We start from the raw sequence: 26,404 nt of genomic DNA, 5'->3' as shown, positions 1-26,404 counted from the left end.
TTTCGGGCGTTTCCAGTTTTTAACTGCTGACACTTTTTCAGGATCCGTACACACACACCTTCACGACATGTCCGAGGTAAGTCACTTCCTGATTTGGTGCGATTTTAGATTGGCTTCTTTCAGTTTCTGAAGCACCTTCCTAGGATTATCTAAATGTTCTTCAAAACGTTTCCTGACGATGATGACGTGATTCAGGTATATCAGACAGGCTTCATAGGAGAGACCTCTCAACACAGTCTCCATGAGGTGTTCGAATGCTGCCGGTGCATTACATATTCCAAAGGGCATCACCTTGAGCTGCCAAAGTCTTTGTTCCGTAGTACATGCCGTTTTTTCTCGGTCATCAGGGTGTATTTCTACCTGCCAATACCCACTGCTTAAATCAAGTGTTGAGAACGACTTGCTTCCAGAAATAATGTCCAGAATGTCGCAAATTCTAGGAAGAGGGTAGTCTTTTTTTCATAACCTCGTTCAACCTGCGACAATCAATGCAAAGTCTAGTTGCAATGTCTTTCTTTCTGACCAGAACGAAGGGAAATGCTCATGGACTTGCAGAAGGCTCAATGACATCGCTTTCTTCCATGTCTTTTAAAATTTTTTCTACCTCTTCCTGTTTAGCAATCGGTAGACATTCTGGATGTTGCTTAATTGGTGGATGAACACCGGTATCGATTGTATGCTGTGTGGAACTGGTTTGACCCATGTCAAAAGACGAGTGGGGGAAACATCTTTAAGTTCTGGAATTACATATTCGGCAGCTTTCCTCTCTTCATCGTTCAATTGTGCATTCCGTATTAATTCCGATGCAATGCTCTCTGAAGACACGGATTCTGGGATGTTATTGTTTCGTTTAACGCTGGTCACTGGAGTACAGTAAGATCCCGCTTAACGCTGTTTCGTTTAGCGCTGTTTCGGTTTAGCGCTCTTTTATTTCAACCCGGGGATTCCACGAAATCGCTCGCAGCATACGGGGATTCCCCGAAATATTATGCAGCGATAGGTTTCAAATACATATCCGAAAGAGTGTACTTGTATTTCTTGTTTGGTGCGGTATTGTACAGACATATTTTGAAGGGGTAAATGTGGAAGATGTCGAAGAAATAATTCAAGAAGCAGCGGCTAGTCTTTCTAATGATGAGCTCAAGGAATTAACTGAACAAGAAGAAAACAAAAATGTTGACAGCAGTGATTCAGAAGAAGAGCAAAAAGAACTTTCGATGGCGTTTGTAAAAAGGAGTTTGTCTACCATAACTGAAATAATGGATCAATTCATTGAAAATGATCCGAATTTTGACAGGAGCTCAAAAGTAAGGCGTGTTAGAAATGCTCTATCCGTTTATGAAGAACTTTTAAGAGAACAACGCAAAAGAAAAAGGCAAACAACATTAGATGCTTTTGTCACAAAAAGGCAGAACACTGAAGGCTAACTAAATATGACTGACTTAGAATTTTATTTTTTTTAAGAATATTCGTTTTGTTATTTATATTTTGTTTTTATTTTTGCAAGAAATAATAATGTGGTATTAATTTGGGCTTTAAGAAATAAATGTTTGGTTTTATTTTTATTAAAAAAACATACTTTTTAAATTTAATACCTAACCAATTTCCTAGCCATCTTCCCCTAACCCCAATATTTACATGTAAAGATAGCCTCGTTTAGCGCTGTTTCGCATTACGCTCTACTTTGATGGAACGTATCCCCCCCCCGTTAAGCGGGGTCTTACTGTACATACACTTCACCTTTCTTAATAACTCTCGCCTTTTCAGTTACATTGGCAACACTACTGGTACAAGTACCTTCGATAAGTCGACGAGCTCCGAGGTTACTAGTACTCCGCGCGCGGTACTAGAGTTCTTGGGATATTCCAATATACCGTATCTTTTTGGCTATGGATCCAGGAAGTAAAAATTCTGTTCTTGCTGGTACTGTGATATTACATTTATTAACTGAGCCTTTTTTGGGTGTATTTTGATCGGTCTTGCATCACAGAACTATTGGTCAGGATAGAAAAAGAACAACTGTGTAAGGCACCATCACAGAGCTGTAAGCAAAACTGGTATAGCCGTAACACACTAATTATCTACAGCAACTCATATTAGCAGTGGCCCGCAAGCATCCTGCGTCGGAAGTTTATTGAAATTTAAAAAAGAAAAAGAGAAAGAAAGAAAAGGGGGGAAGGGGGCGTTACAGTGTTTTTTACATTCTTCCTGAAATATGTTTCAGGTGTTTAGCATTGGCTTATACTTCCACATGTGGAGTCCTAACAATATATATGTAATAATAAAATCACAAGAAAAAGCCGGAGCAGTGTCGATGTGTGATTAGACCCATATTGAAGAAGATTTTGATTGCGTAGTATGCTAGAATGCTAACTTGGTAATATCTAAAGAACTTGGCAGTCGAAGCAGTTTTAATTCCATTTTTATTTCCAATTGATATTTGTGGCCACAATCACTTGGCACTCTAGTCGTGCCTTTCCACAGAAGATTTACATTTTTGATATTTTTTAGATAGAAAGCAAGCCAGCGAAATTACATCTTAGCACAGTAGAGAACAAAAGCTGAAGTGCGTAGTTATGAAGGATGGAAGCACGCGAAGAGGAAAGTTTTTGTTTGTTATTTGGTGATTGGTCAAGAGGCATCTGCATTAGCGGTTACGTAAGATCGCATGATTAATTTGAATGACGCAATGCAGAGAAATTATTACGATTTTAGAATAAAGAGGAAGAAATTATGTTTATAATTTAATCTATAATTTTGATTCATATATTTTTATCTTACATATATATATATATAATATTACCTGGATATTTGACCTTCAGGTTACATATATATATGTAACCTGGTTACATATATATATGAACCTGTATCCAATATATATATATATATACATGAAGTTTTATCAGTATGACTTGGAGGTATAGATTATAGAACGTTAACAGATGATGTTGGTGACAGAGGTGTCAGGGATAGTACAACTCCAGATTTTGCCGTTGGAGCATTTTCATGATGGCTTTATGTGTTAGTGAATTTTGCGCTGCTTAATCAGGAATCTCTTGCATTCAGTGCCAGGATTTGTGGGATGCTTAACGTGCTTGTTCTCTGTTACAGCGCAATGGAACATGTAGTGGCCTTTCCGCACATATACATATATCTATAGGTGCCATGTTCCCTTTATGGAGACGTGTTGACTAGAAAGTTCAAAGACTAGTTCTACTTCCGAAACACAAAGTAAATCGTATTCAGAAATTACACCACAAGAAAAGTTTAGGCTCTTATGAGCTGGAACTGTATTCCTAACATTTTACATTTTATTTATTTGAAACAGGGATACTGACTGGATAGCAGAAGCAGCTTCTAGAAATAAATCGCCGGTTAGATCACTGGCACACGACTTTAGATATTTCTGGAAAAGAAATAGTGCCATTTTCCTATATTCTTCTGAATAACTTGTAAGAACTATGAACCGGGGCACACATTCTGGTATTAAATTCACTCTCTCTATTTTTGTTTTCTTTACATTTCCATCAGAAGATAAATGACCAGTGCTGACTTTAGGGTCCTCGATGTCCGCCTGTGAATTCAAAAAAGGCATCCTTCAATATTTACACTTCTCTTTTTTTATTATCTTTCAACGATAAAATAGAATTTAAAAGAAGAAATAAAACTACAAAAGCATATTTTAAAGCAACTAAATTATGTTTTAATAAATAATTAATTAAAATAGTTATAGAAAAATGATTTCTTTACACCTGATTTTTTATTTCTCTACATTTTAGATTGGACTATTAATATTTTTTGCATTTCTAATTCGGAATACCATTTCAGTTACTAATAATTCAATATTCACGTCTTTTGCCCATACGTACATAAGTCTTAATTAATTTGTTTGGAAATTAATTCCTCAGTACTTAAGCATCAACGGTTAACATCAATAACGTTTTTAAGACAAATTATAAAACAATAAAGTGATTATAAACGATAAATATGATTATCTGCAAATATCAAAAGCCTTCTGAATTTCAAAATCATCTTTGTAAATGTATTTGAAAGCACATATTTTGTCGTGAAGTTCAACATCATTTATATCTTTTTTGTCACCACCCTTCAATAGATTTTTCAAATCATTTTCCTATTCTGACATATTCTGTAAGAAATTTAAATTATGATTGTGCATTTGAAGAAGCATAAAAAAGTAGTAGCGTTCACGTAACAATATCTTCATGGTATCTATGTTAGTGTTTTGGGAGATTCATCTTGATGTTCATACTAAAATTAACATGTATTTTGCTTTTGTCGAATTTTAACTGCAGGTTTAAATTCTAATTCCCCTTCTACATCTTCACTAAATCTTTTGTCAACATCATGTACGTTGCTGCAATTAGTGTCTAATCTAAAGCAAGTTCAATACCCTTTGCTTTAACTTGAAAGTGTGTGCTGGTGGTATTTATACTGTTAAGAATATCATACCAAATCACCGGAGAGATAATACATCTAAAATCTTTAACTTTGGGTCTCATACTGTATTATTTCTTTATTAAAACTGTTGCCTGTCGTAATTTTTAAAAAGCAACGCAAATGTCTTTCAGCTGATGTCATAGAGGTCGATAGGTTACGTTATCTGAATATGGCAAAGCCACGAGGGCTATCTATCTAAGAGGAGGACGGCCTTCAAGAAGAATGTTTTAAATGAAGCTGGCATCTTATGTATCGGGGAAACCACAAAAACCAATCACGCACCTAGTCAGTTTTAACCCAAGTCAAGTCGAATTACCAGTATTCAACGGTTTTAACCCCTCAGGCCACTAGTGGGCTCATAGAGGTCAAATTGCTTCGATTTTATTATCTGATAGCTGCTTCAATGTTAAATTAATTATATTATATTAAAGGATTGCCTAATGCTTTGATGAAGAAGGGGGAAAATTATGTATCTCTTGCACAACCGCAAAATAAACTTATGTCTACTATGGATTTTGCTCAATCTTTAATAACTTAATTGAGTATATGAGGAGAAGTTTCACGAAGGAATGGTACTAGCACCAAGGTACCTGGGCGAAAGCCCTACCCTAATCGAACAATTGTGCTTTTCCTAATATTGTGTAGCACTGACAAGAAAGGTAAATTTCTTAAAGAATTTAAAAAGCCAAAAATAAAAGGTTTTGAAGTAAAATAAGAAGGGTTCAAGAGATGTAAACAAAGTAACGAATAGAGAATAATTAAGTAAAAATTTTGAATAAGTAGGGTGAAACCAAGTTGCAGTACACTGAGAAAGAAAACTTACAAACATCTGTTGTGGGGGCCGTTCGAACTGATGGTAGTTAATGCTGGAAATGAATTACATAAATATCAGTTATAAGAAAAGCGCAAAATCTTTCGGTGGAAGGAGTTAAATGAGTAGAATACATAGACATAAGCATTTCTTAATCAGAAAATACTGAGTTATTAATAAGGAACTACAGTTTTGGCACTGAGATATGATTATTTAGCTAGACTGAATGAGATTGTGTTATATTATACTGAACAATATATGGGATTAATAAAGAGCAGCATCGAGCCGAGAATCATACTATTAAAGATGGTTATCATAAATGATTGCTTATATAAGATAGTATTTGAGAGTTTTCTAGTCCAAAGGGGCTTTATCTCTGAAGGACTATTGTTTTCGTTTTTCGATTTTGCGTTGAAAACTTTAAAAGGCTGTATCACTTTTCAGATCGTTGCCACCAAATACTTTTGCCCTGCATTATATTTGAAGAAATTAAATAAAGAAGAATCTGCATAAATGTATGTATGTTTCTAGCATCGTGATAAAACGATGGTACCTACAGCTATCCAATTTTGAATGACGTAATCCCACTACCAATATGGGCATCTGAAAGTCCAAATTTGAAATTTGTTTTATTATTGATTTCATATTTTGTAAAACTTTAACGAATTTTCGATTAACAAACTCAACGACTTAAAAGCGAGCAATGGTGGTAACACTCTACGGGAGCAACAAAGCTTTTTTATCTCCAGTGCGCGGAACTGTGTATCAGAAATTCTACAGATATGCTCATTTTAAAATTATTTTGCGACATTGCTGTTGAGCTTAATTTTATGGTTTAGGTGCAAAGAACATGATTTTTAATAAATAAAGGTAACACACAAAACATTAAAAAAACGCCCCTTTGGACGTAATTTAAAATCTGAAACCTTTCAGTTTTTTATATATTATTTTTATATATTTAGTAAGATAGATGAGTGATAAGAATTAGGCTTTGGTAGCATTTTGAGACATTAATAACTCTTCAAAGAGATTGAATAGGATGAACAATTTATCGATAGAATTTTCAGTTGCCTGAATTTCTGGCACTTAAACCGCTCTTTTCTGAATTATGTTTGATAAGAAAACTCTGAATTATGTTTGATAAGGAAAGACCTCTGAATTATGTTTGATAAGGAAAAAACATATTTCCTAATTCTTTAAATAATTTAAAGATCTCTACTAGGGTACTGATACCTGTAGCATTAGATTTAGCATTTGTGGAACTTTGTTTATTTTCTACGTAATTGTGCTTGTTTTATTTTTAGAAGTTCTACAATTTTGAACAGCACTAGCAAAGGAGTGGCCCGTGGGTTTTCCGAAGCACTTTCGAGTCATTATCGTGAGTAGTGTTTTTATCAGCATTTATCTGATATTTAACAAATTTAGGAAATTTTGGACACCCCCTATACTTGGTGGTGTGTCCGCTTTCTAAACAGTTGCAATACCTTACTTCATTTATTATTTTGGACACGCATCAGAAATTTTGTGCGGACCCGCAAATTTTACGTAACGTGGTTTGAGCCTACTGATCAAAATTGTGGTGGAGGCAGTTAAAACCCTGCACAACACTCCACTTTGTACTAAACTATTTCTACATAAAACAACATGAAATAATTTAATTCGTAGATTTTTCCTACTCCTGGAGTATTATTCAGTTGTACCTGAAATAGGAACATTGGGGCTTTGAATTTTAGCCTGTGCATTTGTGCTATTTTGCGAACACTAAATCGTAGATTACATAATTCTTCTTTGATTCTCTCGATTGGGAGTCATAGGCAACCTCCTTATCACTACTTTTATAGGTTTATCATACTTTTTCAGGATTAAATAATGATCAACTTTTTGAACTTCTAAGTACTTAGTAATTTCACGATGATCATCTTCCGCTGATGGGAAGAATTTTAGAAACTCGCCTGAGATTTTTCTGGCGAAATTAAGTTTGATTTTCGATCTCATTTTTTTTAGAAATTCAGAATATTTCATGATTGGTTTAGCCACGATTGTCTTAATTCTTGGAGGTAACGTCTCAACTACTTCTGATTACGTATCTATAATATTTTCTACTGAGACATTTACATCATTTTGAAATTTTTCAAATTTGTTACTTGTGAGAATTTCCGTACTACTCTTCACTTATTTAGATGGGCGGGCCATTTTTTGGGGCAGAGTGAACCCATCAGCATCTTGTTTTATTTAATCGAGCGCTTCCTAGCTTTTTTTTAAGGCAGTTTGGGCTTAATAAAATTATCAGTCATCTCATTAGAATAAGTTTCATTAGCATTATTAATGGGATTAGTTTCCTTGATATCATTGGAAGTACTGGCATCATTAATTACAATAACATCTTTATCACTCGAGTTAGCAGCATTAATTTTATCTACATTTTCGTAAGACAGTTTACTAAATTTTAACTTACGATCATAATAACCAACATTAGCGAATTCAGGATTTTAAGTCACCGAAAGATTTGCACTCACCTTCAAATAACTGCAGTAATTCCTCGGTGAAAAAAAATTTATGCCTTTGAGAAAGGCATAACTGGCTGACTGTGCAAAGTCCGGAGCAGATTCTAATTCATGTCTGTGGATCGGTTGATATTTTTATTTTTCTCCACATATCCCAAAATGGTTATATAATTCATCAAGTCAAGCGAATCTTTTAACAACAGGTTATTCCAATTAGGATCCAATGATTCATTCGCTAGTTTCACGTTTTTGTCAGGTAACCCGTCACTGAGGTGACAAGCAAATGCCTTTGCATCCTCAGGTGTGAGGGGTCGAAAATCTTTTTCAGCCATGGACATAATTCGTAATTAGCAGTTAATAACTCAACACATAATCACGGAACACCATCACAAGTCGATTAATATCCAAAATAACGTCGATGTAAAAAGATATCCACATTTATATGAGAAGTACTCAGAATATGAAATGCTCTAGGAATTGTATTTAAATGCAAACTCTGGCTGTCTCTAAAGCCAGTTTTTTCTCCCTTTCATGTTTGGTCTGCTGTAATATCTCTGATCCTTCATTTTCTGAATTGTAATATTACATTTTTCTAAATGTTCTACCACCGTTTCATACATACAAAGACCTACAGAAACATCTACGTCTCCAAAGTCTATCTTCTATTCCACTATCTCTGCTAGTAACAAAGCATATAATAATTATTATTTCTTCAGTCTTACTTTCATCTGATGCACAGTCTAAGAATATTGAATAATATTAAGCTTTTCAAATAGATGTCACAAAATTTTTCCAAATCAGAGAATGTTAGAATGGCAAGCTTGTTAACTTGAATCAGCTTGAAAAATGCTATGAAATAAATTTATTGAGAAATATTCAAAATTAAAATTTAAAAAGTCTGATTAATTGTTTATATGATTCCATGCTTTTTGAATGATCAAATTAACTGTGATTTTTTATATTATTAGAATAGTAATGCTTTATCAAAGCACTAAATATGGGGGAAAAGGTATAATTAAAAAAATAATGAAAAATAAGGTATACAAATTACAAGTTTTATTATTTTAAACTTTTATACAACAGCAAAAAATACTTTATAAAATTTGAACAGTTTGACTAACACAATAATAACTTTTCCTGTAGCGAGCTTAAAAAATGCAAGCTTTACATCTGAAAGAACATAACTAAATAATATCAATGTTTTCACACTTAGGTGGGGAAAATAAGTAAAATTTACAAAATGCATATTTTTATAAATTAAATGCTGCATTGTGTTATAAAATGCTACTCGTCGCTTTTCTCCTAGTAGATTTTAATACATAAATTAAATTAGTTTCTGTAGAACATATATTACTGCACTACAAGCTGTTTTCTGAATACATACCTATCCCTTAGTTTACATGGTACTCATTTTAAAACTTAACGGATTTCAAAAACTTGGCAAAAATGTATATTTGGCTGCATATACACAAACACATATATTTTAATTCATTTTTGAATCTCATTCCATTGATAACACTGGTGACAACAACAAGTATGGGGATTATCAAAATCGTAAAAAACAACCTTATATTTAGCGTAGGTATAATGAAACACTCAATCGATTTCGAGGGCAGCTAAAGGTCCCTCCTCATCAGGAGAAAGAAATACATAGAAAGAAGAAAATAGGAGAAGGAGTCACAGAAACACGTAGTGCTTATCAGCACTGCACGTGGTTATAACTAGATTTTTAATCAGAGTTGCACTGGCCGCCTACTTTTACTGAGCCAGGCTGTCTGATCAAGCATAAAGAAATATTAGCGAAGTTAAAATAGGGAGCGAGGGGCAAATGCACATTACGCTCAAAATCTGAACTTCAAATAATGATTATTTGAAGTTGATAATCATTAAAAATCTAGTTATAACCACGTGCAGTGCTGATAAGCACTACGTGTTTCTGTGACTCCTTCTCCTATTTTCTTCTTTCTATGCATTTCTTTCTCCTGATGAGGAGGGACCTTTAGCTGCCCTCGAAATCGATTGAGTGTTTCATTATACCTACGCTAAATATAAGGTTGTTTTTTACGATTTTGATTGTCACATTAGCGTGTTTCTCTTCTAGTCAAGTATGGGGATTCCCTGTGTTGTAAGATGGGAATCCCCATAGTATGTATATGTATTTTCACAACATTAAAGCTATTTGGTTCATGTGAACTAGTGCAGTATCAGTATTTTAGCAGCAATGCCTACGTAATTTTTATCTACATATTTGAATGTTTACTGTGTAAGTTTTCAACATTTATATTTTTTGTTACGTTTTTATAATTTACATAAATTTTTTTAAGGTTTTATAATGCCAAAAGATTTGAAAAAAATCAAATAAAAAGAAAAGTTATTAAAATATTAGATTGTCTACATAATAAAAAAAGAATAACATATGTTGCTAAATTTTATTCCATGAATGAAGCCACAATAAGCACAAGTAGAAAAAGTGTAGCTGCTGGAACTTGCAGCAGTAAGAGCAGAATTTCATATGTAAGAGATGATAAAATGGAAAATACGGAAAAGGCATTAGTGATATGAAAAGAAGAATAAAATCAAAAATGGATTCCAATTGATACTAATGCTATTACAAATAAGCCTTTAAATATTTATAAAGCACTTAAGAATCAGTCACCGTCCATTTCATCAGATATAAAAAGTTATCTGTTTTTGCATGTCATGGTTGGTTCGAGAGATTTAAACAAAGACAGTCTTTACATAATCTAAGATTGAAAGGAGAAAGTGCATCTGCTGATTCGGATGCAGTACTACAATATCCAGCAAAATTTTCTGAAATCATTGCCACCAACTCCTACACTTCTGATCACACCTTCAATGCTGACAAGTTCGGGTTGTTCTGGAAACGAATGCCTGAAAGAGCCTATTTAGCTAAAGCCTGCAAATCAGCTAGTGGTAATAAGGTAGCAAAAAGTCGTATAACAATTCTTTTGTTTCGATGCTTCAGGCGATTATATAATGAAACTACTGGTTATTAACAAATCAAAACACCATGCTCATTTAAAGGAATAAACACAAATAACCTTCCCATTTATTGAATGGCTAATAAGAAAGCCATAGTCACTGCCATAGCTCTCAATGAAAGGTTTCATAACATGTTTGTTTCAGATGTCAAAAATTATTTAAGGGATTGCCTAAGTTTCTTCTATTAATTGATAATGCACCTGGTCATTCTCAAGATTTACAACACAAAAATGTAGAAGTTGTCTTTTTACCAAAATATACAACTTCCTCATTACAGCCATTAGATAAAGGAATAATTTCGACTTTTAAAGCATTGCACAGCAAATAAATATTCAGGTATATTTTAGAACAAATGGAGTATGATGAATCTATTATAGATGCTTGGAAGAAATTTACAATCTTAGATTATGTTAAGCATGTTGGACTGTCATATTTTCAAATTAAACAATTAACTCTCAATGCATGCTGGAAAGCAAATGGTTGGATGCTGCTAAAGATGAGAATGATAGATTACCATTACAGCATGAAAATTCTCAGATCACAAATTGGCCCAAACTATAGGAGGAGAAGATTTTGACAATTTAGCTCAGATATTGAAGAAATAATGGCTAATGAAGAACTAAATGAGGATAAGTTAGTTAACATGGTTCATGAAACAAATAAACATGATAAAGAGCAATCTGAACCAGTTGCGTTCACAGCAAGAGCAAGTGTAGGACTTGATTTGGGAAGAAAATTAGGTAATCATTTCTTACAATATGACATGAATCTTTAACGAGCTCTCTGATTCCAATGGGAACTTAGTAAGTGCTTAAATCAATATGAGGTGGTTTATAAAAATTTAGGAAGAAAAAAAAAACCTATGCTTTTCTCCTAGTAGATTTTAATACACAAATTAAATTAGTTTCTGTAGAACATATATTACTGCACTACAAGCTCCTTTCTGTAATGTATATATACATACCTATCCCTTGGTTTACATTTTAAAACTTAACAGATTTCAAAAACTTGGCAAAAATGTATATTTGGCTGCATATACACAGACACATATATTTTAATTCATTTTTGAATTTCATTCCATTGGTAACACTGGTGACAACAAGTATGGGGATTCCCTGTGTTGTAAAATGGGAATCCCCATAGTATGTATATGTATTTTCACAACAGTATGAGCAAATTCATACTGACACCTGAATGGTGCTCAAGGCTTTTGCCAACAACAGGCGCAATCTTGAGATAATCAATCAAGTGAGATAATCATCAACAACAAGGCTTTACAAATTCTGGTTTCTGAAAGGGAGGGGAAGTTAATTTGTTTGCTAGATTTAAGATTTTCTTTATAAAAGCTTTATTTTGCAACCATACATATTTTGGAAAAATGAATGCACCCTCATTGGACATTGGACAAGACAGTTTAATAACAAAATTATCCTCCTTTTTCAACATTTCTTGATAAGCAAAATTTCACATATTCTTTTATTCATTCTGTGCTGGTGAAATTTTATGTGGCAAAATTTTTACCATATAACAAGCTGTAAACGTAAAAATTCCACACTGCAGATAAAGGGAGCATTATTCAAAAAATACAAATGGGCATAGCCAAATTGGTATCGGCCAGAATACAATTTATCTTGATACCATGTTGAAAAACTGAGACTCGATAATTTCTGCTCATGGAAAAATGTTGAATACTTCGGAAATTCTCTATTTTTGTTCTTAAGTGACAAGTTGAATAGGTTCAAGAAATGACAGAACCCTTTCTCTTGGAAGACTATTGGAGGTTTAGAAAGATTTCAAAATTTGATGTCAAGAAATTGGGGGGGGGGGAATTTGAGAGATGACGTCTTTTGCCAGTACAAAGAGAAAAAGGCATTTTTAACACCTTCAAAGCTCAGTTGTTTTAAAAGATGAAATGAAATTAAACATTGAAAGATTGAAGAAGAAGCAAACTGGCGGTCAAAAATTTGCCAAAGTGCAATCACAATTCTTGTGCATCTGAGCATCATAGGCTTTTGGCAAGAGGAAAATTTCAAAAGTTAAATTGTTTTAAAATTTTTCTTGTTTCTTAATAATTATAAGGTATGGAAGAAAAACTTTCAGTGGAAAGACTTTCATCAAATATGTTTTGGGCTTCACTTATTGCTTAGTTGAGATACATTGCACCTTCACAATACTTGAGCCAAGAGCGAGCCAGCCAAACGTGTGATTGTGGTTAAAGTCAATCAATGCATTATGAAGCGATTCTTTAGCCAGCGGGTGTTTAAAAATAACATAGAGGAATCTCAGTTAGCCAGAGGGGGAAATTGCTTTCATAGCACACCTGCTTTTTTTGGAGTATTGTATTCTCCATTCCCAATTTTTTTTTGGGGGGGGGAAATGCTGGTAGTCTAGCTATTGGACTTTGTACTGTAACTGTATGTAGCAATATTTGTAATTAAACCTTAATAATTTTTTATAACACTTATTATTCACCTCTTTTGTAAATGTGACAATGTTAATGTTTTTCTATTCATGAAGAAGTTTTTACAATTTGTTATAAGATAATCCATTTTTTCTATTAAACTGGATACATTAATCAAACCTCTGGTCCCTTGAAGTTTATTATAGTGGAGTTTGACTGTAATAATGTATACAAGACTCAAATGAGAAGACAGATAAGTTACACACATATTTCAAAACACGATGATCTAGTTTTAGAAAAATTACATGATTATCTGAAAATATTAATTTCATATTTCATAAAAATAAGGACACACAATTTCTGATACATTATACTGGAAATTTTGAATAAAAGAAATACTAGTATCACATTATTAGTTGGTATAGCATTATATTATTTGTTGGTAAATAAGTTTTTGCTAACAACTACAGTCAGCCTCAATTATGAAGGGGATGGATTAACCAGGCTGCAGTTTGTTTATTGCAGTGTAAAGGAAAAAAATACAATTAAAAATCATTAAAATAAAACATGATTGTATTTGAGAAATCAAAAAAGGAAAAGAAAAATAAGTAGCTAATTAAAAAATTAAAGACATCTTTAAATCAATGACAAAATTTATCTCAATTATCATAATTAATGATCTCATCAAAAGATTAAAAATTCAAACTATTTTAAGAAAGCATGGAAAAAGATCTCTCTGAAGTTATGCATGCCAGCTATATTAATTAAGCATTAATGCAATGTTAATCATGAAAATTATGGTCAAGCTTCACAGGTTAAATCAGTAAACAAAGGGCAGAACAAAAATCTTTAAAAATGCATAAAAGCTCATTTCTTAAAATCTGATGTGATCCATCAGAACTTGAGAAAAAGAGCTGAATTAGAGAGAAATGTACACTGAAAACAGTCTAATGAATTTATGTGAAATGGCAGACATTATGAATAAACAGTTTTGAGTATTTAAATACAGAGCTAACTGCAAGTACAAACAATATAACAGAAATTCATAGTTTTAACATTTTCATAGTTTTTCATTCATAGTTTAATATAACAGAAATTCATATTTTCAGATCTTTATACATTTTCAAAAAAGTAAACAATTTATTTTGTGAGAATATATTTTATCTGCACCAACAGAAGAAGAAAATCAAACTATTCATATAGAAACTTTTCACAATTTTAATGCTCAGAATCCATTATGCAAGTTCTGACATTTTTAATATGATTTCATGCTCTGTACAATGTTTTCAACATATTTTATCATCTCCATCATAAGTCATTAAAATTTAATAAATAATGAGATACCATTATAATTCTTCTACAAGAATTCATACCATAAATAGCTGCATATAAAAGAGAGAAAAACTGCCTGAAATATCCCATCCTAAACATCCTTCTAACTTTCTATAAGACAGAATACAAAACACACAGCTTTTCTGTTTTTAGGTACGATATTAACAAACTAAAGTTTTAACATAATATTACAGATTTTTTAAAATTAAAAATGAGCTCTTCATCATCAACTATTCCAAAATTCAGAACCTAAAAACCCTTCTGGAGGTGACACATATCCTTTCTTAACAGTCTGTTGTAAGAAATTTTCAAGCCTTTCCACTGGGCCTCCAGAATCCCCAGGTGTAACTTTTTTTATCTTTTGAAAGTAGTCTTTGCATAATATATGTAATATTTTCTTGAACTGTTTCTTATATACCATTTGCAAAGCATGTCCTGTAACATCTAAAAAGTCGAAAATGAGAGTAGCTGTAATATCTGCACGAGGTTCCATGTTCAGTGTGCGGGATAACCATTTCCATCCCCATTCGATGCCATGTGGATGAGATGATTTTGAATTTGGAGGTAAGGGAGACTGTATGATTGCAGCATAAAGTCTCATGTAGCCACTCATTCGATTCAAAAATTTGTATTTTTCCTCCATATTATCATCTCTGTCAAATCTGTAGCCCAATTTTCTAAACAGACAAGAATATTAGATTAATATGTTTCAAGCAAATGCAATCAATTTATGACACAAACACAGGAATAAAATAATCAAGAAAAGGCTCAATGTTCCTAGTTGAATGATTTACTTAATATATATAGGAAAGTTTTTTTAAAAAATTTATATTTACAATTAATATATTATAATTAAACACCCATATTTACATAACTGAACAAATGAAAGTTTAACATATCATTACAGTTCCTTATGCATGTAAATAAAATTAACAAATTAAAAAGATATAATGAATTACAGTAAATCCTCTTGCGACTACCTCTAAACATGAGCAGTATGTGTCAGAGCATAAATAAAAATTGTACTGAACACATTTTTTAAGACAACCAACTCCATAAAAGACCAAAATCATATTAAATCATGAATGGTCATCCTAGCTTTCCTAGATTCATTATATTTGGAAATGATCATTAGGTTTAAATTAAGTATTGCCCTTAGCATGTTAAATAACTATCAACCTGAAAAATTACATCAAGGGCAATAAAACAAAGAACCTCATCTTCTGAAACTTAAAAAGCTAACAAGACTTGAAGAGTAAAAATGTAATTAAATTTACTTCCATTTGTAATTTAAATGCTGACTTAAAAGGCTACAATTAATTTACATATACATAAATACCAAGAACATGAAATTGTTTTGAGAAAATATGCTTAAATATTTGGCATATTCTATAACATAAAAAGCAATGTACAAAAAAGGAGTTATCCAAATGGGACAAAAATCAATTTTAGATGTGATATAGGATGTATTGAAAATGAAACACTAACAGTGTCATAAGAATAGAATGTTTTATTCAGAAAATTTAGCTACAAGAGAGGGGGACACAATAATGCGCTGGCCTGCCTCTGGGCCTGCAAGCTGTTATCTGGCTGGGGACTGACTCGCAGAGTTGGCAGATAGTATGCTGCGAGATTACTTGCCATATACATTCCGCATGGTGAATTAGATTGGAGCAATCCAAGGATGATTGAAGATGTCTGCCTATCAGAGCACAGATGTGCTCTACTGGACACAGATCTGGCAATTGCGGCCCAGAGAAGTGTCAGAGAAGCACGAAGACAACAAGTAGAAAGGCGTGTCATGTGCACCTGGCCATTATCCTGTTAAAATGTACGCCCAGGGATCCATAAAAGGAAAGGCAACGACTATGAGAAACCTTAAATATTAATAAAATAATATACATTTAAAACTAAAATGTACTGTCACTGCAAAACAAATAAAAAAGTTAAAAGCATTTAAAAATATACAGAAACTGTAAAGAAGGGGTCACAAAATTTGCTATGCTTGTATAACGCTGACTGCCATATGAGATTGTATATTTTTAAAATATACCCAAATAAACTTAAAGAGAAAAAAGGTAACATATAAAATTTTAGCATCAATTTCTTCAGTGTCATAGCTGGATATAGCTTTATCACTAAGCTACCATCACACAAGCGTGGTTAGCAATTTTGGCTTGTATACTTTATCAAGTAAATGAATTCTTAAAACTAAATTTTTTGGTTTTATTTAAGTATGCTATCATCTAAAAAATTTACCAGAGCTTGTTCTTCAGCTTCTATGGCATTTCTTACAAAAATATAATTTTAAAGAGGCATTCCGACTGAAGTCAGACAGACTACTAAAAATATATTCCAAGTGAAAGATGTGCTTACAAATACATGTTAGCAAAAAAGGTATATTTATAAATAGAGAAATACAATTTTAACATACTTTTTAATGCAGTAGATTATTTAAAAGGCTATCAAATTTAATTTATAAATAACGTTATTAGTTTTTACCTGTTTCAAAAGAAAACAAAAACGTTTAATGCCTTATCTGATTTGCTATAGCAGTTTGATACAGTCAGACGTTCATTTTAATTAAAAGTAAATGTGTACGCAGAACTAAAAAATAATTGTCAGGACAAATTTTGCTGTTTCATGGATTTGGATTTATTCTTTTTGCACATGATTTTCTTGAAAGTAATCACTGCCCTCTGCGAACTAGTACTGTAGTTGCAGTTACCTTATTTTTCTTTTCTTTTCTTTTTAACTAAATTCAGTTGACTGCTGTCTTTTTCATATGCAGATTTCTCTCTATAATTTTAATTCAGAAATAAGTATTTTCAGCAAAACATTCTTTCCCTGATCCAGCGTTCATCGACACTTCTGCCACCATTAGTTTTTGGTGACAACACCTGATTGCTCCTTTTTTACCATGTGACCCAATGCTTCCACAGACATATGGATAGAAGTTGAGCATTGTTGAACTTCATCCGTCCATCATCTGTCACTGCACATCGAATGGATTGCAGATGTCAATCAAAGTGAATTTGCTCGCTGACTGGAAAAACACATACGCAATAGAAACGGGCCTTTATCCAATCAGTGATGTGAAGTACAAAAGTGGAAATTATTATTGGTTACCTAATGATTTCTGTTCAGCTAGTATTGGTATTATGAGTTTCTCATATTCATTTAATAATATCTATTTAATAAATGCCTTAGACACAATTTAATCAAATAATAATATCAGTGAAAATTTAAAACCCATATTGAACATTTAAAAAATGATAAAACTTCCACATACTTATAATAATCCTTATCAGATTGGTCCTTCTCTCGAGATGGATAATAAGGCACTAAATAAGGGCAACTGGAATATAAATGGCCTAAAATGAGTAATCCAACATCAGGTTTTTGCATCCAGACACCAACAATTGCTAATGCTGTAGGAAAAGCTGTAGAATGTTGGGCTGAAATCTGGCGATCTGCTTGTTCCTTAGGAAAGAAAAACTAAACTTACAAAAGTATATTTTAAATAAATAAATAAAAATATTTTGTAACAACATATGCAGTATCGGCATTAGAATTAACTTTTGTAACAATAATGCTTCAAAAGGTAACAAAATTGGCAACTGCATACATCATAAATAAAATGTATTTTAAATCTATTCAATTAATATATATTACTTGGTTAGCTAAGCAGTTACATACATACTGACTAAATTTGTAAAATAAATCAAACAGCAAAACTAAGTATTACTTGCAAAGCTACAAGAAACTTAAGAGAAATTCAACAATTTATGTTTCATGTAATTGCAGTATTTGACAAATCAAACAAATCTTGAACTTATAGTAGCACAATGTGAACTAAAGTTGATAAATTTTGAAAATACTTGCTCAAAAATATTTTCAACAACTTAAACAAGGATAAAATTAACAATGAAATTTAAAATATAAAGCATAGAAAAATATGGCAGAGTTTGGTGTTAGTTCATATGCTGACACATGCTGCACAATATGTTCCAAAATGTTTTTATTGCACTTTAACCAACACAGAGTTTTAAAGGGTATTATGATATTTTACATTATAAACAGCATGGCACACATCAAAACAATATTCATAATTGGTGTGCTACCTGAGTTAAAATATGCACAGCGAAAGCTTGAATTTGCCCCAGGCATTCTTTCCTGCGATTATATGACTGAATATTTTTGTTGTAAATGCATTAAAAAAATAAACCTACAAGAACTTAAGAAGCGATGTATAATTCAATGATTGTTTATCCTCATGAAAAGTTATGCAATATTGTAATTTTTCCGTATCTGCGATTTAAGATATTTAAAAACTCTCCAACATATTTAGATGCATATGTTCAATTAAGAGGAAATCATTATTTGTCATAGATTTATACAGATGAGCTCCTCCATGAAATTTATATTTTCAGAAAACTAAACAATAGAATATACACTGAAGAGCCAAAACATTAAGACCACCTACGTGATAACGCACTGCACTAACTTTGGCCTGCAGAACAGCAACAACTCAGTTTGGCATGGACGACACAAGTTCTTGGTAGATGACCACAGACATGCTGCACCAAATGTGTACTCAGCAGTCATGAAAAGTTGAGAGATTCTGACATGGTGGTGTTTAAGCTCTGAGTTGCAGCTCCCCGATATCCCAAATGTGCTCTACTGGTTTAAGATCCAGTGAGTTAAGTGGCCAGGACATTAACTGGAATTCATACTTATGCTCCACGATCCATTCCAACACAGTTCGAACTTGTGATATGGAGTGTTTCCTGCTCAAAGATTCCATTTCCAGTTGGGAGAATGGATGCCATGAAGGGTGAAATTGATCCACAATTATGCTCAGATAGTCCACAGCTTTCATAGTCTGTTCTACCACAAGTAAGGGCTCCAGAGAACTCCCATGAGAATGTCCCCCAAAGCATAATACTGCTACTATCAGCCTGCGTATGACCTGCTGGAAAGGGGGGAGACACTGTTCGTCTGGAAGACGGCGTACCCTGACACAACCATCAATGTGATGAATGAGAAATCATGATTCATCTGACCAAGCAACTATCTTCCACTTATCCATGGTCCAGTCTCAATGTTTCCGGGCAAACTGTACGCATAGTTAACAATGGTCAGCAGAGACACCCGAGTGGGACGTTTGCTGCACAGTTCTATATCCACTGAACTGTGTGTTCCAAATCACTTGCACTTGGGCCTTAACTGTATTGGGCTGTCAGCTAGGCCACTGTCTGTAGCCAATTTTTGCTGTACCAAGCGGAACAGTCTCTGACGCCCTTTTTCTTTGATGACATCTAGAACCTTGGACACTCTACTGCTGGTCTGACCCTCATTTATCCACTTTGCATAAATATAAACAATGGCAGATCAGGAGAAACCTAGTCATGCAGTTTCGGAGATACTCATTCCAAATCTTTGGGCCATTATAATCTACCCTCTATTATTAATCAAATTAGCTTAGATCAGCAGCCTTCCCCTTCACTTGAAAAAGTAAGTGCAAGAACGATTCCTTACCTTTGCCAGCACCAATTCAATAACATACCCATTTAATCATGTGCCCTCCACGCCATCCAGAAGAGTTCATTAAAAAAGGTGAGGATGATTATAATGTTTTAACTCGTCAGTATAGTGTATATGGCTTTAATCATTAAAGAGCAAATTAATCATCTTCTGATAATTAAGTACATGATGATCTTTACTTAAAAAGCTTTAACTCTCATTTGTTTGACAGAGGGAAATACAATATTAACTCTTAACACTCCAGAGGAAAACCGTTTTTGTAGCAACCAGAATTCACCTTTGGATAGCAAAGAGTTAAATACTTGGACTTTAATAAATTATGGGAGATATTCTGAGCCTATTTTCAAATACTATATTATTGACATAACCTTATAAACAGGAAAAGATACACTATGTTTGTTTAAAAAAATGTATTCTTAGTACATCAGAGATTATTTGCACATATGCATTAATATCAGGGATTCCCAACCCTTTTCTTGCATCGACCAAAAAGAATAGTTACCTTCATCGACCCCCTTAAATTTTCTTCAATAATACATACTGTACAACATTATCATAATGCAAATAATTGTGCATAATTTACTTATAATAATTCTTAGCAATTACACACAAACAAGTTTTCATACACAAAATCAAATATACTAATTGCCCCAAAATTCGATTTTATTAAATGTGATGACTACACCTTGATTTTTTTTTTTTTTTTTTTTTTTTTTTTTTTTTTTTAATATCCAGCATAAAATTGCTTAATTTACATCTTAAATCACCTTGTTCGAAAATACCCAATCTGTTTCTTGTTTTTTATAGTAAGTTATTAACTCACTAAAGCCTGCTTCCACTAGGTAAGAGGGAAATGCCAATAATGTCAGTATCGTAACAACTTTTTGGGATAATGTATTCTCTCATTTAAAAGCTGCACTTTTTCCTCAAAAAGCAGATTAAAATGAAGCTCTACAAGCAAATGACTACAAATAGGTACATATAAACATGTGGCAACACAGTAGCACATATTTAATGATTGAGTACAAAATGCATTGTTGTTGGGAAATCATTACAAAGGATTGTTTAATTTTATTGCAGTTCATTACAGAGACTTTATAATGATTTGAGGACTACAGGAAACCATTACCTAACAACAAAAGGAAAAATCAAACTTCCTAGTATGCAGCATGTGTGTGAATGGACTGTGGCACCTTGGGAAAGTGTCAAGCCTAAAACAATGATCTAAGGAGATTTTTGAAATGTTGGAATATCCAGTACTCTACATGGCACTGATGATGACATGCTGTGGCTTACCAGTCCCAGCAATAGTGATGGTGGTAGTGCTGAGTGGTACAGACAATGACTAAAAGATGCTGAACACAAAAATTGTTCCTTTTGGGTGATGATTAAAATTTTTTCTGAGTTCTTGGTAAGAACTGTTTCCATTTTACCTGCTTTCCCAACTTCAAAATGAAAACAATATTGTAGATGATACATAGGGTATCTACGATTTACCTTCAAGAACTATTTTTTAAAATTAAAGGTAAAAATTAAGGTCACAACGAATAAAATTTCTCTGGGATAACTTTTAAATTCCAAAGCAACACACCCATGTGTTTTGAACAAGACTTCACTTATTTATATGATTTTTATACTTTTCCTGTTCAGTACACAATTAATTATCGATTGTATTAGCACATTTTTTTTAATCCATAAGATCTTGATTATAATGATCAGGTTGCCAATGCACATTGATTATCGACCCCTCGATCATCATAAATCCTCTTTAAAAATTTATCGATCCCATTGGGAAACTCTTCCTGATATAAAAACAATCCATGAACAATTTTTCACATAAAAATGGTTCATACACCCAATATGTGTAGAAAAACTGAAAAATCAGTCAAGCAGCCAATTCATTCCCCCATTAAAAAAAGGAACAAGATAAGGATTACCAATAATACTGAACAACAAGTGATCGAATTCATTTTTAGAATTCTGTTCATCAATACGGTAGAAAAAATGAGAAAATAAAATTGCATACTGATTACATAATGTAAGATATTTAATAACTCTAAGTAAATCATAAATGTCTTCAGTGACATAGCCATATTTGGCATATTTGACTCAAAATTTAACATTTATGTTCATGTGGCAGTCTTATTTTTGGCTGCGCCTCACCAGATGACATCATGTTGTTTTGGTAATAACCACTGGCACGACCAGCACACTCACTTACATTGCCTTTATCTCGAGTAAGAAAAGGTTAAAGTATTCATGTAGAAGTTTCCTGTTTTAATGAAGAGTTAATAAAGTTGTGTTTTAATGATGTGGAGTCATGTCTTCTAAGAATATTCACCGAGTCATATCCTTCACACATATAATGGTGACCTGTCTAACGCATGAAGCTTCATATTGGTTGTTTCAAAACTTTTGTTTTCTTTGCTACAACCCCTACCATGGAGAAAACAGAAGTTGTAAAAATACTAATTTATAATCCATTGATCTGGCATTGTGGCTTGTTACATGCAAATAAACTTTTGCTTTAGCCACCTCAAGGCTGTTATGGACCCCCAAATGAAATTTAACTATTGCGTCGCTCCTTTGCTGCCGGAGATTGCTTCTTTGTTTCGAGATATCATATTTCGTGAGTGCACTGTTTCTTCTTAAGAAGACCTGAAAGCTGACATTATGGAGTGTTGCGGGGAAAGTAGTACCAGGGAAATCAGGAAACTACTTGCCGGGAAGCAGCTTGGAGACAAAAAAACCATCCAAACTGCTTCACGTCATGAAAAGGCATGCTGAAAAACATGATATTTTACAAACTCATTATTACTGCAGTTGTTTATTCAGCAAATGCTATTAAATGTTCAATCTATTCTCACGTCGGTTGAGCCGCTTGATTCTTCGGAAGCTGATAGATAGCATTGCTCAGAGCTGGGACAAAGGTGAGGCAAATGAGGCACTTGCCTCAGGTGAATCACTAGAAAGGGCGCCAAGTTGGCTATAGGAATTCGAAAATTACTTTAATTATGTTTTTAAATTTGTCAGTTATTATTATGGGAAATAAGCTTCGTCAAACTTAAATTAATAAAACAACAGAAAAAAATTGCAACAAAACTGGAAATTAATACATTGTCCATTTTTATGTTATTTCTTATTTATCAAAAAGGAATTCTTTAACATTTTCATTCGAAAGTTATACCTAATTAGCTATATTATTTTTCTGAATTTATGGTATTCTGATTAAATACATTTACTTTTGTTTAATATAAATATAGCTATTTTCATATATGAGGCGTATTCGAAAACTAAGTACCGTTTTGAAAAAAAAATAGTAAAACAATTTTTTCGAATCCAATTTTATTTTTACATGAAAATACATGTCTTAAACTATTTTTCAACATAGTTTCCGCCAATGATCAAACACTCGTCATAGCGGGTGACCAGTTTTTGTATACCATCGTCAAAGAAACTTACCGCCAGTTTCGATAACCACGACTCCACAGCATTTGTCGTGTCATCATCAGATCCAAAGTGCTTGCCACCAAGCTCGCGCTTCATGTGCAGGAACAAGTGATAGTCAGATGGTGCCAAGTCTGGACTGTACGGCGGGTGATCGAACTGCTCCCAATGAAACTGTCGAATTAACGATTGAGTGACACCAGCAGTATGAGGCCGAGCATTGTCATGGAGCAACACAATTCCTTTACTGAGCATTCCTCTTCGTTTGTTTTGAATGGCACGCCTTAGTTTTGTTAAAGTCTCACAATATCGTGCCGCATTAATGGTTTCACCTCTGGGAAGAAATTCAGTAAGCAAAACGCCTTTCCTATCCCAGAAGACAGTGCACATGATTTTTTGTGATGACATTGTCACTTTGAACTTATATTTTTTCGGAGAATGAGTGTGTCTCCACTCCATCGATTGTTGTTTCGATTCTGGTGTGAAATGACACTGTCACAATTTGGTTTAAAAAGTTTTCTCCCTCATCACTGCACCGCATGAGAAATGTCAGGGTCACTACCAAGTCACTTTGTTTTGTGAACATCAGTGAGCATTTTTGGAACCCATTGGGAACACAGTTTGTGATAATTCAAGCGGTCAGACACAATTTCGAACAAAAGAGTACGTGAAATTTGTGGAAATGCCTCTGAAAGAGTTGTCATTGTGAAGCGTTTGTTCTCATGAATTCCTTCATCAACTTTCCTTACCAAATCATCGGTGACAACAGAAGGCCAACCACTCCGAGCCTCAGCGTGGACATTTGTTCGACCTGCATTAAACATTCTTACCCACTTTCTCACCATTCCATCACTTATCGCGTATTCACCGTAAACTTCTGTCACTTGACGATAAATTTCGGCCAGTTTAACATTCCTCGCATTCAAAAATTTAATCACGGCACAAATCTCACAGTCAGTGGGAGAACTAATTGTCTTAAACATTTTGAATGTGCACAGCAAACTGAAAACACAACATAGAGCAACCAAAATGGCGACAATTGAAAGTCAGTGAACAAGAATGTTTAGTGCACGGGACGCCTACCACAGCGCTAGAATGAAACGGTACTTAGTTTCCGAATACGCTACGTATATATAGAGAGAGGGACACCTTTTGTCTCAGGTGAAAAAATATCTTGGCATGTTTCTGGCATTGTTGATTGAATATTGGAAGTTACACCCACTCAGTGCAGTTTCTTCATCTGTATCCATCAATGTGTCTAATAATTTTAAATTGGATTCCCTGTTGGATGAGGTCTGCAAATTGCATGGTGAGGTATTGTCTCTATGATGGTCATGCTGTGTTTCTAAAAGCTGCTTTAACAGAAAGCGAAGCCCTTCAGCTAAAGCTGCCTAAAATTTTTTCTATTGCTCTTATTATTGCAAATTTAATGAGAAAGCCAAAAAGTGTGTTCCTCCATATATGCGTCATGGAAATGAACCAAGCAAAGTGTAATGGTGACATGTGCTTTACCCTTTGAATCTCGTTGCCTTTTTATTAGAGACAGAAAGTCAAATAAAATCTTTTTGTGCCACACAGGCTAAGATGTCAGTCTCCTCTCAGCAACCAAAGACAAGAGCGTCAGACACCTATTATGATGTTTCCTGCTGCCAACGGTATTCAAATTTTGGGTTACGGACCAAAACCTCGGTCTTTGGCATTTTTAACTTTTTCAGACACTTTGTTTGAAGAGCTTCGCATGTTTTACCTCCATTGAATACGTTATTGGAATGCCAAAATAAAAGAATACCTTCTCAAATGGGACGACAAGGCTGAAAATGCATTCACTAATGCAAAAAAGACAATTGCCGAGGCAACCCTTCTCAGATACCCAGTTCCTGGTGCTACCTTGAAATTTAGTACTGATACATCGGATGTTGTGGTTGGTAGCTCATTAATGCAATTGAATAATTCAGTTTGGGAACCCATTGCATTTCTATCTCTTAAACTCAGCAAAAGTCAAAGGAAATGGTCAACTTATGATTGAGAAATACTGGCTAAATATTTATCAATTATGAAATTTTGGCACATGCTTGAAGGCAGGGCCTTTACAATCTACACAGAGCAAAAGCCCTTAATATATGCTTTTAAGCAAAAGCCCGAAAAATGCTCTTCACAACAACTTTGTCATCTTCATTTTACTGGGCAATTTTCCACTGATATACAATACATCAAAGGTCGTAACAATATCTTTGCTGATGCCTTAACCAGGATAGAAATAGATGCAGTAGCTGATAATCAACACATTGATTATAAAAAGTTATTTGAAGCACAGATTCATGACTCCGAAATTCAGAATTCTTCATCTCAATCTTCACTAGTTTTTAAACTAGAGTGACATTATTTTCCTTTAGAATATGTTACTCATTAGTGCAATATTGACACAGGTACACCTTGTCCGTTCATTTCTGAATCTTTTCGCTCAAACATTTTTCATCAGATTCACTGTCTTTGTCATGCCAGCCTTTCAGACTCAACAAAACTAATCACTAAGCAATATTCTTGACCTATTATGAAGAAATTTGTTAAAACTGCTGTACAATCTTGCCTAAAATGCCAATGCTCTAAAATTCATAAACATTCAAAATCACCTTTGGGTACTTTTTCCTTGCCTGATGCAAGATTTGCACAGATCTATACTGATTTCATAGGTCCTCTTCCACCATCTGAAGGTAACTCTTATTGCATGACAATTATTGACCACTTTACCAGCTGAACAGAAGTTATACATACCGTCAACATGTCAAGTTCAGACTACTTGCAAAGTGCATAAATGGATAGCTAGATTTGACTTCCCTGTATCAATTACAACTGATCAAGGACGAAATTTTGAATCTCGCTTATTTAAGGATTTAATGAAGG

The 26,404-nt window shown here is 33.6% G+C and overlaps 1 protein-coding gene across 1 annotated transcript in view; it reads right to left on the bottom strand.

Annotated features, from left to right (window-relative positions):
- Window positions 1-8,814: 8,814 nt before the first annotated feature.
- Window positions 8,815-26,404, bottom strand: part of LOC118199687 (uncharacterized) — a 77,474-nt gene continuing 59,884 nt past the window's right edge. The window contains exons 11-12 of the mRNA XM_035371593.2: window positions 17,802-17,992; window positions 8,815-15,186 (exon numbers count right to left, since the gene is read on the bottom strand). Of these exons, the coding sequence (XP_035227484.1) occupies window positions 14,736-15,186; window positions 17,802-17,992 (642 nt within the window). The 3' untranslated portion in view covers window positions 8,815-14,735. The remainder of the gene's footprint in view (window positions 15,187-17,801; window positions 17,993-26,404) is intronic.

Source organism: Stegodyphus dumicola, chromosome 4 (genome assembly GCF_044657685.1).
Source record: "Stegodyphus dumicola isolate Sdum_Otavi_A_Nest chromosome 4, ASM4465768v1".
Lineage (NCBI taxonomy): Eukaryota > Metazoa > Arthropoda > Arachnida > Araneae > Eresidae > Stegodyphus > Stegodyphus dumicola.
This window is presented reverse-complemented; position numbering and strand designations above follow the sequence as displayed.